Source organism: Neofelis nebulosa, chromosome 15 (genome assembly GCF_028018385.1).
Source record: "Neofelis nebulosa isolate mNeoNeb1 chromosome 15, mNeoNeb1.pri, whole genome shotgun sequence".
Taxonomy (NCBI): Eukaryota; Metazoa; Chordata; class Mammalia; order Carnivora; family Felidae; genus Neofelis; species Neofelis nebulosa.
In genome coordinates, this window is record NC_080796.1 from 37,869,135 (window position 1) to 37,883,975 (window position 14,841).

The 14,841-nt window shown below is 41.1% G+C and overlaps 1 protein-coding gene across 1 annotated transcript in view; it reads left to right on the plus strand.

Moving 5' to 3' along the window:
• The window catches only part of INTS7 (integrator complex subunit 7), a 93,678-nt gene extending 82,245 nt beyond the window's left edge, over window positions 1–11,433 (plus strand). Inside the window, exons 17-20 of the mRNA XM_058702115.1 lie at window positions 1,738–1,870; window positions 5,500–5,598; window positions 6,876–7,061; window positions 10,156–11,433. Of these exons, the coding sequence (XP_058558098.1) occupies window positions 1,738–1,870; window positions 5,500–5,598; window positions 6,876–7,061; window positions 10,156–10,440 (703 nt within the window). The 3' untranslated portion in view covers window positions 10,441–11,433. The remainder of the gene's footprint in view (window positions 1–1,737; window positions 1,871–5,499; window positions 5,599–6,875; window positions 7,062–10,155) is intronic.
• The last annotated feature ends 3,408 nt before the right edge of the window (window positions 11,434–14,841 follow it).

The window sequence follows — 14,841 nt, forward strand, 5'->3', positions numbered from 1 at the left end:
TAATAAGGGAATAACAGTTTTCATGAACACAGACACAAAAACTTTTAACAAGACATGTGCAGATTGAATCCAGCAATATCCAAAAGATAATGCATCAGAACTAAGTAGGTTTTATCCCAGGAATACCAGGTTAACAATAGAAGACCAAACGGTGTAATTTACCATATTGCATAATAAAGGAGAAAAGCTGAAGCGGAGGGCTTAATAAACATTTCAAGTCTTACTATGAAGCTATAGTAATTAAGACTATATGATATTTGTTTGATGGTAGAATGGAGAGACCACTCACATATGTGATCATTTGATTTTTGACAAAGGTACCAAGGTCCTTCAACTTACATCTTAATGAAGTTCATTTCTTAAGTAAATGAATGCTTTAGTAGGAGGTAGAGCAGTATGTTCTGAATTTAGACCCTTTTGGTAGCAGGTAACTCCATAAAAGACTTTAGTTTCTTTATGCTTTGTGTGTATAGTTTTCCTTAGAGTCCTATAAATGAGGTTCAGTTCTTGTCTTATTGGAACTTAAGATATAGTACAGAGCAGGAAACAAAGCTTTGGAGCCAGGCCAATACAAACATGAATCCCTTGTCATTCACTCCTAGCTGTATAAATATGTGCATGTGATTTCATCACATTGAGCCGCATATGCATGAACTATAGGTAACTTGTGATGCCTGTCTCCTAGAGTGGTTGTGGTGGTTAACTGAAATAACCTGTCTAAAGTACCTAAGGGAAGTGCTTTAGTTATGCCTTTAACACACCACTTGATGTTAAGAGGATAATAAGAGAGGGGCGCCTGGGTGGCTCCGTGAGTTGAGTGTCTGACTCTTAGTTTTGGCTCAGGTCATGATCTCATGGTTTGTGACATTGAGTCCCACGTTGGGCTCTGTGCTGACAGCGTGGAGCCTGCTTGGGATTCTCTACCTCTCTCTGTCTCTGCCCCTCCCCTGCTCACTTGCATGTTCACACTTTCTCTCTAAACAAATAAACGTTTTTTAAAAAGGATAATAAGGAAATAATAAGAACAGTTATGCCCAGTGTGGCCGAATTACCTATGTTGCACTTTCAAATAACCGCCTTGAAGTTTAGTTGGAATACAAAAGGTTTGCTTTCTTTTTTCACTTAGGAAGACTTTCAAAAACACTTTTAGGTCTGAGGCAGTAGAGGAAGAAAGAAGGAATCTCGGTAAAACTTTCCAGCATGCTCTATATACTAGCTCTCCCCTGAACATGCCTGTGCCTTTCACATCCATGCTGTGGATCCATGCCGTTTCCACAGCCACAAATGCCCTCCACACTTCCACCTCTCCACATCTCCATCCTGCTAGCCCGCTAATTTGCTCAGGACCTGTCTCTTCTGTGGCATTCCTCCCCTCCCTCCATGTGCTGATCTGTTATTTATAGATCCTCACTGGTTATTTGGCACTTACGGATAATTACCTTTTCAAATGTCTTAGGTCTCCTTCCCCTCATGGCACAGACAGGGTTTAAACATTTTTCTACTACCTAACACCAAAGTGATTAGACTTACAGAATTTGAAGTCAGGTCTGGGTTTGAATTCCAGGCTTATTACTTAACCTCTCCAAGCCTCAGTTTCCCCCCACCTGTAAAATGGAACAACCGTGCCTACGTCGTTATTTTACAAATTAAATGAGAACATGTGCAAAGTGCCTGACACATGTAGACATTGAAGTAGTGACTATTTTGGTTGATTAATTGATACTGATTTGACCTCAGTTTCCAGGAATACGGATCTACTGGAGCGGCCCATGCCGACAGTGAATATGAGAGGAGAATGATGTCTGTGTATAATCATGTCTTGGAGGAAGTGGAATCACTCAATCGGAAATATACCCCTGTTTCTTACATGGCAAGTGACATTTGTTTTATTGAGTTTTCATTACATAGATAGAAGTGGGTTTTTATCCAACACTTACTAACCATGTGAATTCATCGAATTCCCCTCTCTGCCTGTTTTCTGCTGTGCCTATTTTGTAAGGGTTAATAATTGCTGTGAGGATGAAATGAGCTAATCCATGGAGCACTTAGCACATCTCTCACTGCTATAGAGTTACGTTAATGTGTCAAATCTGCTCTACCAGAATGCACTTTTTTTTTCCTTTTAACAATTGAACTGAAGTTGCAATAGTTCTCAACCCTGGCTACACGTTAGAATCACTTTGGGAGTTTTTTTAAAAAAATAAATCACTACCCAGGCCCCACTCCAGACCAAGTAACTTTGAATCTCTGCAGTTGAGGCCCAGGCATTAGTATTTATAAAAAGCTCCCAGGTGATTGATTCTGTGCTGCCACCAGGGTTGAGAACCACTGGCCAATTAAAACAGAACTGTGCTTGTCATCTACAAGGCAGTGAATCACTTCCTGCCAGATGATGCCACTGATGTCCTTTTAGCCTGCTGAATCTATTGCCTTTGGCCCTGTTCAGCTCTTCCTCTTCCTTCAGTTTCCTCCATCACAGGACAGACTGACACACCTTCACCCAGATTTTCTCCTCCCTGTCTGGCCATTCCCCAAGTGTCTTAGTCAGCTCAGGCTCCTGTATCAAAATACCTGTAGACAGGCTGGCTTAAACAACAGGCACTTCTCTCTCATGGTTGTAGGGGCTGGAAAGTCCAGAACAAAGGTGGCAGCCAGTTTGGTTCCTGGTGGCAACCCTCTTGCTGGCTTGTGGACAGCCACCTTCTCACTGTGCCCTCACACGTGGAAGAGAAAGGGAGCTCTGGTCTCTTTTTTTCTTGTAAGGACACTAATCGCATCATGGGGCCCCATCCTCATGACCTCATCCAACCCTCATACCCTCCCAAAAGCCATGTCTCCAATTACCAACATATTGGGAGATAGGGCTTCAATGCAGGAGTTTGGGGAAGCCACACATTCAGCCCATAACACCCCATCTGTGACCTTATACCTTGGAGAGTTTCCCTTGCCTTGGCTACCCATTAGATGCTGACATTCCCTGTAGCTCTTTTCTGGCTCCCGCTCTTCTCGCTCTGTACTCTCACCCGTTATCAGGTGTTTAAGAAGAAATTGGTAAGGTATGTTGTTGAAGAGTTAGATTAGATTTTCAGGACAGATACATTCCCTGACATAAGATCGTCAATACGTATTTGCTGAGTTGAATTGACCTGGGTGGTTGTTTGACAGAGACTTGGTTGCTAAGGGACAGAGTAAAGATTCTCTTTGAAGGAAATACACACATCCATGCAAGACATTGATTAGATGTCAAAAAATATAAAGACTGGGGGCACCTGGGTGGTTCATTCGGTTGAGCATCCGACTCTTGGTTTCAGCTTGGGTCATGCTCTCACGGTTCGTGTGTTCAAGCCCCACAGCTTGGGATTCTCTCTCTGCCCCTCCCCCTACTCTTGCACATGCCCTCTCTCTCTCTCTCTCTCTCTCAAATAAACTTTAAAAAAAATACAAAGGCTGTAAAGTATCAGACTCAACAAAGAAGAGCGTGTTGGTGCTATGCTAGTCCTCCTTCTGGCTTACTAACTACACTACGTGCCTCCATATTTCCAGACTGTTAACTATAATGGTAATCTGCTCCTAACACACCTATGCACATGTGCCCAAGGGGCCATCGGCCTCAGAGGCACTCCACACTCTCCATATGGGGAATTGCAAAATCTGCCTCCATTCTTTTAAAAGAGAGAATGGTGCCTTTTTGCCCCAGAACAGCCTGAGGGCACTTGGGTCCCCTAAGTCCAGCCTTTAAAGAGGTTTCTCTCCTAAAATACTGTTGGCATCAGACTTCCACCACCAGTAGGATGTCCCTGCAAGTGCTTCCCAGATTCCTCGTTGCAGGAAGGTGAATAATGTTGCCTTAGCAGTTAAACCTGAAGAAATAGACCCAATGTGTTTGAATCTGTGTTGTGGTTTTCTCAAGTAATAGACCTGGCATTTGTATTAGGAGTCTCTTGGGCACGAAATGTTCAACAGCCTGAAACCAATAAGGAGTGGATTCTTCTGGCCTAGAGCCTTAATGCCCAGCTGTTTAAAATTGTTCACAAACATAGGCAACTAGGTGGCACTGTGCTTAGAATCAGCAGCTCAGAAGGGCAGACAGCACAGTAGAGTGGCTTGCAGCTTCAGGCCATTGGTGGGGAAGTAGACTGAGGAGGGGAGGGGAGGGTACACCAACAGGAGCAGTTCTAGGTCACCTCAAGTTACAAGTGTTCTGATGGTGCTGTAATTTTTTTTTTTCTCTTAAGTTTGCAAACCATTGGTGAAATAGAAAACAAATCACTGAACTAAGAGTCAAGCAACCCAGGTTCTAGTCCCAGCTTGTCCCATTACCTGTCTGGGTGACCTGTGTTATCAGCAGAAATGAGGATTAGACTGGGTGATCTTTGCAGTATCTTTGACGGTGTCACAGTTGTATGCTCATCTCCAAACTCACCAAGTTGGATACATTAAATACATACAGTTTTTTGTATGTCGGTCATACCTCAATAAAGTGGTTTTAAATACATACATACGTACATACATATAATATCTCAGAACTCTTTTAAGTTTTAGTTGTGTGGCTCCTCTTACTAAGACTCAAAGGATTCATTGTAGTGATTCTCTTCAGCTATGCTGGGATTTTCAAAACTCAGTTAAATTTGTGAAATAGATATTTGAAATAAAGTATTCTATTAAAATTTCGGAATTCCATAGAGTTGGACAACATAGAGTTGTCATTCTTCATCTGAATTCCAGTAAGTTTCCCCCATTGCTCACTCTGGGGCTATAGGGACAGGGAAGCCACCATGTGGAGATGGAGATGGGATGGAAGAATGAGGACGTCAGGGTTCGTGGGATTTGGTGTCTGGCCTTGGACATCGATATACTGCTCTGGCTTCTTTACCATATTTTCCTTATCCTACTTTAACATACAATAGTTACTCTATATTGTAGTAACTAAAATCATTATATAATAATATATCTAATAGCTCTAAGTGCTATGGAAATGCAAAGTTTGTGCATTATTTTGCCTTGAGGATTTTCTTCTACATTTACTTTTTATTTTATCGAATATACTTCAAAGTAAAGTAAAAATCTGCAGTTGTATGCCTTGACATGAGAGATTTGGCAAACATTTGGGTGTTATGCCTATTTCCTGATAGGTATGTACCTTGCAATAATCATAGGACCATTTGTACTTTAAAAAAAATTTTTTTTAACGTTTATTCATTTTTGAGAGATGGAAAGAGACAGAGCATGAGTGGGGGAGGGGCAGAGAGAGAGAGAGAGAGAGGGAAACACAGAATCCGAAGCAGGCTCCAGGCTCTGAGCTGTCAGCACAGAGCCCAACGCGGGGCTTGAACTCACAGATTGCGAGATCATGACCTGAGCCAAAGTCGGACGCTTAACCAACTGAGCCACCGGTGCCCCAACCATTTCTACTTTTTAAACTTCTTCCTTAAAATACCATTTGTTGATGAAATTTGGAAATTTATTTTTATTTGACTTAGTTTCTTTTCTTCCCCCCAGCATACAGCATGCCTCTGCAATGCCATCATTTCCTTGCTGAAAGTTCCTCTTTCATTTCAGAGATATTTTTTCCAGAAACTGCAGTCTACCAGCATTAAGGTAATAATAGCAAGAATAGAGGTTAATACTGATTAAAAACCCAGTTATCTTTTGAAGAATATGTGGGATAGAGCTCTGCTTCAGGATCTTACCTTTGGTTTTGATGAAACTTACAGCCTTTAGTTGTGAATTTCTTCTCCCTTTACTGAGTGGTTTGGTGAAAGGAATGGGATTTGGGGATTAAACCCTCTCCCTTGTGACCTGTCAGTGCCAGATGCAGCGAGACGGATGTTTGGGTACCTGGAGCTCTGTCCCTTGTCTCCAAGAATAATTTGAGAGGTTTCATGATAGTCACCTACAAGGATCTTGAGCTGAGTCCGTGTGTGATTGGACTTTCCAGACCCAGAATAAATCAGGTCCAATAAAACATCACCAGTCCTACCTCCAGGGCACTTTTGTCTGTGAATATCCAGTTTTGAGGAGCTGGCCAATGAGAAGAGCTAGTAGTTGAAAATATGTAAGCCACTCAACATTCAAAAATGTATTTTTGATTCAGAGAATGGAATTTTTGGGAAAGGAGGAAAACTGTCATCCGCAAGAGGTTTTCTAGGTTATACCTGGCAGTAAATGTCTTCCGTGCACTTTGCATATCCATTCGAATGTTTTGGGTTGCATTTCAGAATGACAATAATAAGGAAAATTGATTACCTTAGGTAAGATGTGTGCAGGGTCGATTGAGGCAATGCTCAACATTATCAGAAAGACCCAATTTCTTCCATCTCTTCATTTAGCAGAATTTGGGCTTTTGGTAGTTTAAGTGTATTGGATATTTTAAATATGTTTTTAAATAAAAAACTACTCTAATGAGAGGTTTGAAATTGATTTTTATACCATTGTGACTTGATTTTATGTGTAATCCTAGAATATTAAGTACGTTTGCCTTTGAATTTAGTGTATTTAAAATTACGAAAGACCAGAGGACAGCCTCTAGATATGAAAATTTACATGATGCATTTCTGTACTGGAATTGGTTCCTTGTCAAAGAAAGGCCCCACCACAGAAATGGGCAAGAATAGTGCCTTCGCTTTTTTCTAATCCTCTTTTACCCTCACACAGAACTGGGGTTTGACGTAGAAAACACAGTGGTATTTAAAAGGAAGCATTAGGAGAAGGAACCCTTGACCTTAAAGGTACATCTGCCTGGTTGTCCTGGCATAGCCAGGTCGTTAGTTGTATGTGTAACGTTGTAACCTATAAATAATAATTAGCACAAACTTGTCTGTCAGAAGAGAGCTTGCTCTTGCTTGTTAGCATTTATTTTAATGTTGGTATTCTAGCTTGCTCTGTCGCCGTCCCCCCGGAACCCTGCAGAGCCCATCGCGGTCCAGAATAACCAGCAGCTGGCACTAAAGGTAGAGGGAGTGGTTCAACATGGATCAAAACCAGGACTCTTCCGCAAAATTCAGTCCGTCTGTCTGAATGTTTCTTCTACACTACAGAGTAAATCTGGACAAGACTACAAGGTAATTTAGAAAAGAGGCAGAGTTATGATGTGGATTTTATCAACTTACATTAATGGAAGTTTTCTAGTGCTAAGCAGACTGCAGTTACACCTCCTAACAGATGAGATACGGACACAAGTTAAAAGTACATTCTGAGGCTTGAGGGGGCTCGTGAACAGCACTTCTCTTTTCCCTGCCTGAGCCAGCTGATGGAGAAACATCCAGGCAGACAGTAATCAAATACGAGTTTTATTATTATAGCTGTCGGGAAACCCCGCTCAGGTATCTGGCAACAGGGACTTCTAGCTTTGTACCACTGAATTTTCCCACCAGCCTCAGCCCGCACACACAAGAGCCTGCCCCTGTAAAACTGATGGTAGGAAGGAGCGCCCTGAGTCCCAGAGAAGGCAAAGAGAAGATCTTAGCTCCCCATGCTCAGTTCCTACCCAGAAACTCCCCATCAGTAGGATTTACCTCCTTCCCTGGAGACCAGTACTGCCCATCTAATGAAAAGTCCCTCCACATGGAGGGAAACCTCAGGACTGAGGGAATAAGTGCTCCCTTTCCCCCAAAAAGCACACATCGAATTATTTTTCTCTATTTTAAGGGAATTGTAGCATTTTCCCCCAAAAAGGCTATACAACATTGACAGGCATGGTCAGATAAAGTAAAATCTTTCCTTAAGGGTGTAACCCTAGGAATTGGCTGCTTTGAGAAATCACGAGGTAGGTAACCAAAAATCGTGCTTTGCTTTGTTAGCCGAGACCGGGATGCTGAGTACCGTGGAATACCAGTATTCCAAATGCAGAGTATTCCTTTCTGTGGACATCTCTTTCTGGTTCCTTGATGGTTTATTCACAGTAAATGGAACAAGGGAACAAGTACACAGTTGTAGGGACGGAGTTGTTCAGATGCCCACATTGGTTGTATCCGGGTTTATTGTGGGCACGCTTGAACTGAGCTCCATAGCAAGGAAAGGAATATTAGTAGAAATATAAAAAGAGAGCATTTTATTCTCTTTGGTGGTTTTAGGCTAAAAACCCAAGAGAAGGTGTGGCTTAGGCTGTTTTTACTTTCTTTACTTTGGTAACTTTCTCCTCCTTCTTTGCCCACTCTGATATGGCTCAGCCTTTATTCTCTTCTCTTCCTCTCTGACTCCCACAACACGGAGCATGGTGCCTTATGTAGCAAATATTTGATGAATGATGAAAAAAAAATCATTTACTGTATTTGGAGTACAACTGCTATGTTCGTGGGTGATCCCTGTTGTCACAGAAGATCCTAGTGAGAATTTACATAGTTAACTTACCCCTTTCAACAGCTGTCTCCTCATTTTGAGTTTGAGAGAACAGTAACGATGATTCTTATTGTTCCTTGTATATGATTTCCACTCTTAAGAAAAAAACCTTCAAACCAGTCTTCTGCTTATTGACTTCCCTCTGGAGGCATTGCTTAATGCCCAGAAGCTGATATAAGTTATATAGGACAGGATTGCTCTGTTGTGTTACATGCAGTGAGTTCTCAACTTGAAATGCATCATCCATTCAGAGCGATCAGGTTGCCTTGGCCTATTTCTGGTCCTTTTAAGGAAGTTCTTGTTTGGTAGGCATGTTGTTTAGGGACATAAAACCCCTGTAGAAGTTGTGCAAACAAACAAAACCGGGCTTATAAATCTAAGATCTTGAATTGGTCAGTGACTTCATTCCATTGCTGTTATGGAAAGATTAACCTGTTCCCTGAGTCACAAAGCTTCAGGGCACATTTATATCATTAATTATACAACAGAAACACACACATAAATGTAGAACAATCTGGCCAAATATTCATTAAGGTTACCTGTGTATGCATTCTCAGAATAAGTGTCTCTCTTAACATACTTCATCTTAGGTACAGGTCAGGGTATACCAGCAAGTGTTACTCTGTTCTTTGAAGGACAAAGGCATGAGTGTCTAGCTACATAAGTGAACAAGCCCATAAATCTGTATTTTAGAATATATTGTGCTGCCCATCTGAACAAGACACTGATTATTAAATGAGCACTGTACAAGTTATAAAGTTAATTTGTTTTAAAGAGGGAGGGTTGACTGTATTAAGTAATACAAAATCAGACTGGCTAGGAGGAGGAACCCTAACTTGTATTTACTTAGAGTTATGTTCTTTTTCAGTCTCTTAGATTTTAAACTCCCTGAAACAGGTGATTGTACCCTGTTTCTTCAGAATTTCTCTTTACAGACTAAAGAAAGATGGGAATCAGAGTTGGGGTTGGGTAAGCAAGTGTAAGAGGGGAATATTCTCTTCCACCCTCTTAAGGTCTCCGGCTGGGCCTACGATTAAACTAACATTAAGGCACATTAACAGGAGAAAAGCATACAAGTTTGTTAGAATTGTACACATACATGGGAGTCTTCACAGACAATGGAAACCCAGAGAAGTGACCAGAGCAGAAAGCTTATGTAACTTTTAGACAAAGAAACAGTAAATTTGTGGAGACTTAAGACAAATGGGCAGTAAAGAGGTGGGGAGTGACTGGGAGAGAGACGGGGCGGCAGTCCGTGCATTTCAACCTTGATTCCCAGTCTCTGGTGATAAGGATGTTCTCCTTCTCTTGGTACAGAGAAGGCACCTTTCTCATGGGAGGTTTTATGGCCTGTTTTAGGTAAAAATGGCAAGGTCAGAGACCCTTCCTACATCCTCTGTTTCGCAAGTGCCTTTAGTTGAAAAGAATCAATGTGCCAAAGCAGCATTGTTTTGAAGAGGCGTGTCCTGAGCTCCTTCACAAGGAGGAAAGGCAGCATATGAAGGGGTCGAGACAGGCTCTGGGAGCTTGTTCTGGTAGTGAGGAGGTAGCATCACTTAGTGATAAAGAGTGTAGGCTCTGGAGTTCACCTGCCTTGGTTCAGATGCCAGTTCCACTACTCATTAGCTGTGTGACCTTGGAGAAATGACTTAACCTCTCTGCCTCAGTGTTTTTATCTGTAAAACAAGGATAATAATAGTACCTACACCTCTTGGTTGTTTGCAGGGATTAAGTAAGCGCTTAGTACAGGGCCTACCTCACAGTAAGCACTCAGTACATATTAGCTATTACTATTATTTAACAATTTTTTCGTTCCAGATACCCATTGACAATATGACCAATGAGATGGAGCAGAGGGTTGAACCTCATAATGATTACTTCAGTACTCAATTTCTGTTGAACTTTGCTATCCTTGGAACACACAACATTACAGTGGAATCTTCTGTGAAAGATGCCAATGGTATTGTATGGAAGACGGGTCCCAGAACTACCATATTTGTAAAATCCCTGGAAGACCCTTATTCCCAGCAAATTCGCCTACAACAGCAGGCCCAACAACCATTACAACAGCAGCAACAACGAAATGCCTACTCACGGTTTTAGCCACATGATGAATGCACTACAGACTTTACAGGAATTGATCAAATGGGCAAAAATAATTTGATTTTTCATATGGATTAAGATATAAAAGAATGTGGAGTCCATCTATTCATTGGTTTTTATAATGTCATACTCTGGCGAAAAAAAAGAGTTGGTTTTTCTTTAAAAATTTAATTTGAGAAATAATTGGATTCCTAGCCAGAAAGACGCTTTCCCCTTGTTCCTTCTCAAACCATGTCCTTTATCTTCTGTTTGACATTTTCATTGTTTTTCTGTTGCTGAGCCTTTCTTTCTCTTTCAAGAAAAGTCATGTGTTGGGATCACTGAATTCATATATTTGACTGATTTGTCCACCCAAACACATCACTCACTACCTGGCACAGACCTCTCATTCTGAGCTAGGCATTGGGAAGTGCTGACTAGTTGGTACGGAGGAGTCTGTGGGAGTAGAAACTGAGTTCTCCCCTAGACTGACTTCAGTGTGTCCCCTGAAACATCCAGTTTTCTGGATTTTGAGAGGAAGCAGTCTAGCAGAATTGAAACATCCTGCTACATTATTTCAACTATTCACCTATATTTCTCTGTGCTAGAGCAATCTTAATTTATTGTTTTAGTATTTAATTGACCCCCCCCCCCAAAACCAGCTAACAGTTACAAACAAAGATTGGCAAGTAATCATTTGTGTTTTCTAATATTTGTTTATATTATAGAGTTTTTACATTATTTCCAAGAGTGAAAAAAATCACTCACATGTAATATCTTAATCTTTTAAATTAGGAGGGCAGATCTTTTGATTGGTTTGGTTTCTTAAGTTATGTAATGCTAGACTTGATTGTCTAGAAAGAACAATCTATAGCACAACCTCAATTAGTTGGGATGCTCAGGGAATAGAAATTTTCTGGTTAGCCAGAAAATCCCTTTTTTTCTATCTCAATACTGGTTGAAAACCATTATATAAAATATAATAATAATAAACTTTCTTGTCTTAACACAGTATACTAGATGTATTTTACCTGTTCGTTCTTGGTTTGGGATCATTCAGTGCTTGGGATCATGGTTTCCAAACATCAGGGATCATAGGGTTGCCCATGTTCATGATGTGTGTGGGGGAGTTGGGCTGGAAGCAGTTCCCGAGATGAAGCTGGGCACCTTCCCTAGAGGTTCCCTTTTTATTTATTGATTTCTTTTTCTTTTTTTTTTTTTCAATATATGAAGTTTATTGTCAAATTGGTTTCCATACAACACCCAGTGCTCATCCCAAAAGGTGCCCTCCTCAATACCCATCACCCACCCTCCCCTCCCTCCCTACCCCCCCCCCCCCCCCCCCCCCCCCCCCCCGTCAACCCTCATAGAGGTTCCCTTTTTAAATAAATCTCCCATTTCCTTTGTTTGTGTTTTGTACTTTTTTTCCCTTTAAAGTCAACATTGGCTCAAAGAAAAAAAAAATGAGTTGGTATTTCTTTTTCCCTTGTCATGTTGCCTCCAGGGATGAGAAGTGATTGGCGATTCGGGTCCCTCTGAGATTGCCGGGCTCGGGTGAGCTATTGTCCCTCTTCGCCATTGGCCAGCCAGAACATCATGGCAAAACGTACGAATCTCCAGTGTTGACTGTAGATGGCATCCCTTTATGTTCAGCCCCGTTGTACACAGTGCACGGTATGCACAGTTGTGATAGCATCTGAGGGCACAGGCCTTAGGAAGAACCGCCAGAGGGGTGTGGAGGAGGCTACGGACCCCTTGACCTGCCAGGCGTGGAAAGAGCTGACTCAGCAAGCACAGGTTGTCCTTTTAGCTCTGATGAATTAGCTGAGTTACCTTGGGCAAGTTACTCAATCTCTCTAGGCTAGTTTCCTTGTCTCTAAAATGACTGAATTAGACTGGATCTCTTCAAGTCAATCTAGAATTTTTATCAGGTGACTGAAAGACTAAAAGACCAAAAAAAAAAAAAAGACTCTTAAATTAGGGGAGAAATTTTTTTTTTTTAATTAAGTGTCTATTTTCAGAATGAAATTTTATAATGTCGCTGTCAGGTTTCTGGTACTGTTTTGAAGCAGAATTCTCAAGAGGCAAATCTTGTAAGCCTCCAGCCCTCCCCAGTTCCCTTGAGACCTGCCCAAATTTTATGTTCTTTTTTTTTTTTTTAAACCGTTTATTGTTTTTTTTGAGAGAGAGAGAGACAGGACACGAACAGGCGAGGGGCAGAGAGAGAGGGAGACACAGAATTCGAGGCAGCTCCAGGCTCCAAGCTATCAGCACAAGGCCCGACGTGGGGCTCGAACTCAAAAACCGTGAGATCATGACCTGAGGTGGAGTCAGATGCTCAACCGGCTGAGCCACCCAGATGCCCCCCAAATTTTATGTTCTTAAAAGACCAGCTTTTGATAGCTGTAGTTATAAACTCTTTGATTTGGTGCACTGTAGGAATTAATCCAAATAGTTCAAAGTATGAAAATAACTCTGTGAAGCAAAAAAGGCTATTTTAATTGAGTGTGTCCATTAGACCCAGGGTTAGAATTCTGATTTTATGTTTGGTATCATGTCTACTGCATTTCTGGCATCAACTGTTAAGCAATTATTTGAAGTAAGGGGAAATTGTGTTTATAATTTCTACACTATAATTATAAATGAAAAAGAAAGATGAAGGAACGAAAGAGACATGTATACTGATTGTGAAGTGAGCGTGTTCTGTGAATTTACAAATATGGATAAAAAAGGGTATTGGCCGATCGATTCTAGGGAAGACAGGGCTGATTTTTCTGTGTTTAGTCATTTTGCACTATAACCTGGGGGGTCGGAGCACAGCCTTTGGAGCTACACCGTCTGGGTCCAAATCCTACGTACCTAACTTTGTGACCTTGCACAGGCTACTTGATACTTGATATCTCTCTGCCTCAGTTTCCTTACTCCTAAAATTGAGAAGTTTAATAGTGCTTCATGGGATAGGTGTGAGGATTAAGTGAGTTAACACAGACGTAGTATAGGAAAGCAATTAGAACAACCCTATAGCATATAGTAAGCAGATATACAGGTTCACTAGCATTGTTACTTCTATTATTATACCCTCCCGAATACTATTTTTCACAGTATTTGATCTTTCATAAGATCCATTCTTATTTTTAGCATTTTATTTATTCATAATAAAAGTTACCTTCCTCTGCTACTAAACACACATTTAAGCTTATCTTCCCACATTCTCAATTCGGGTATGTGGGGTAATAACAAAATAATGTTGACCTAAACAAAACGGAATTCCTGTCTACAACCAATACTATAAATCCTATTAATTAAAATATTTAAAGACATGTATGAAGAAGATCATGAAAATCCTTTCCAAAGCTGCTGATTGTCTTCAATGGTGACAGCAATAGTATATTGACCATTTAGAAATTAAAGTACTGTTATATTCCAGCTTGACCTAAGAGGTCTTGTGATAATGACCTTTCTAGCACAGACTAACCAAGGTGGCAGGTAATTTGCAGCTAGAGGCACTAAGTGACTTTTCACCTTGTGGTATAGTTCCTAGAAGAAGTAACCAAGATGCCCAGACAAGAGTCCCAGAGATGCCAGTTTGAGTTGTATTTGTAAGACTCCCTTGCCATGGATCCTTAGATTCGTCCCTTGGTCTTTCTGTGCCAACACTGGCCAGCATTGGGAGTGAGAGGATCCTGCCGCTTGGTATGTAGCGTATACGCAGCGCTTGTCCGATAGAAGGTTCCGTGATGAGGGAAATGTTCTAAGTCTGGCCTTCCAATATAGCCACTAGCCATATGTAGTTATTGAACATCTAAAATATGGCTACTGTGACTGAATCTTTTATTTGCTTTTAGTTCAGTTAAATTTAAAGAGCCTCACATGGCTACTGCCTGCAGAATTGGGACCGTGCAAGAGTGGGAAGAAATAAAATTCTCTATTCCCTTAGGGCCTAGATAACTCTTAAATAGATTTCTAGATAAGAGGTCTGTCTACATTGGAATTTTTTGATGTCCTGAAGGTTTCACATGGAAGACTGTAAACGACAAGGAAGGTACTCGGGGTTTGTGGGTGTGCTTTGCTCCTAGGAATACTGTGCTGCTCAGACACCCAGCCCTGTTCTTTCTGTAGTTAACCCTTGGATTTAGCCTTTGTCAATCATCAACATTCAAAGTATGAGGTCCAAAAGTCTGGTGAGTGGGCTTAGATCTCCTCCCAACAGCCAGAGGTCATGGTCTCCCTTTTCACTTCTTGCTCAAGAACACAAAGACCTTTAACTCCATGGGCTGTGTATTTTATTGGCCTGAGTGCACCTCGGCCATTATTACCCCGTAGTATCTCCTGGTCTAACGTATTCATTCTATGAGCAGTTTAATTTTTAATTGCAGTTGGGATTTAAACAGAATGAGACATGTTTTTCTCCTTAACTAATAT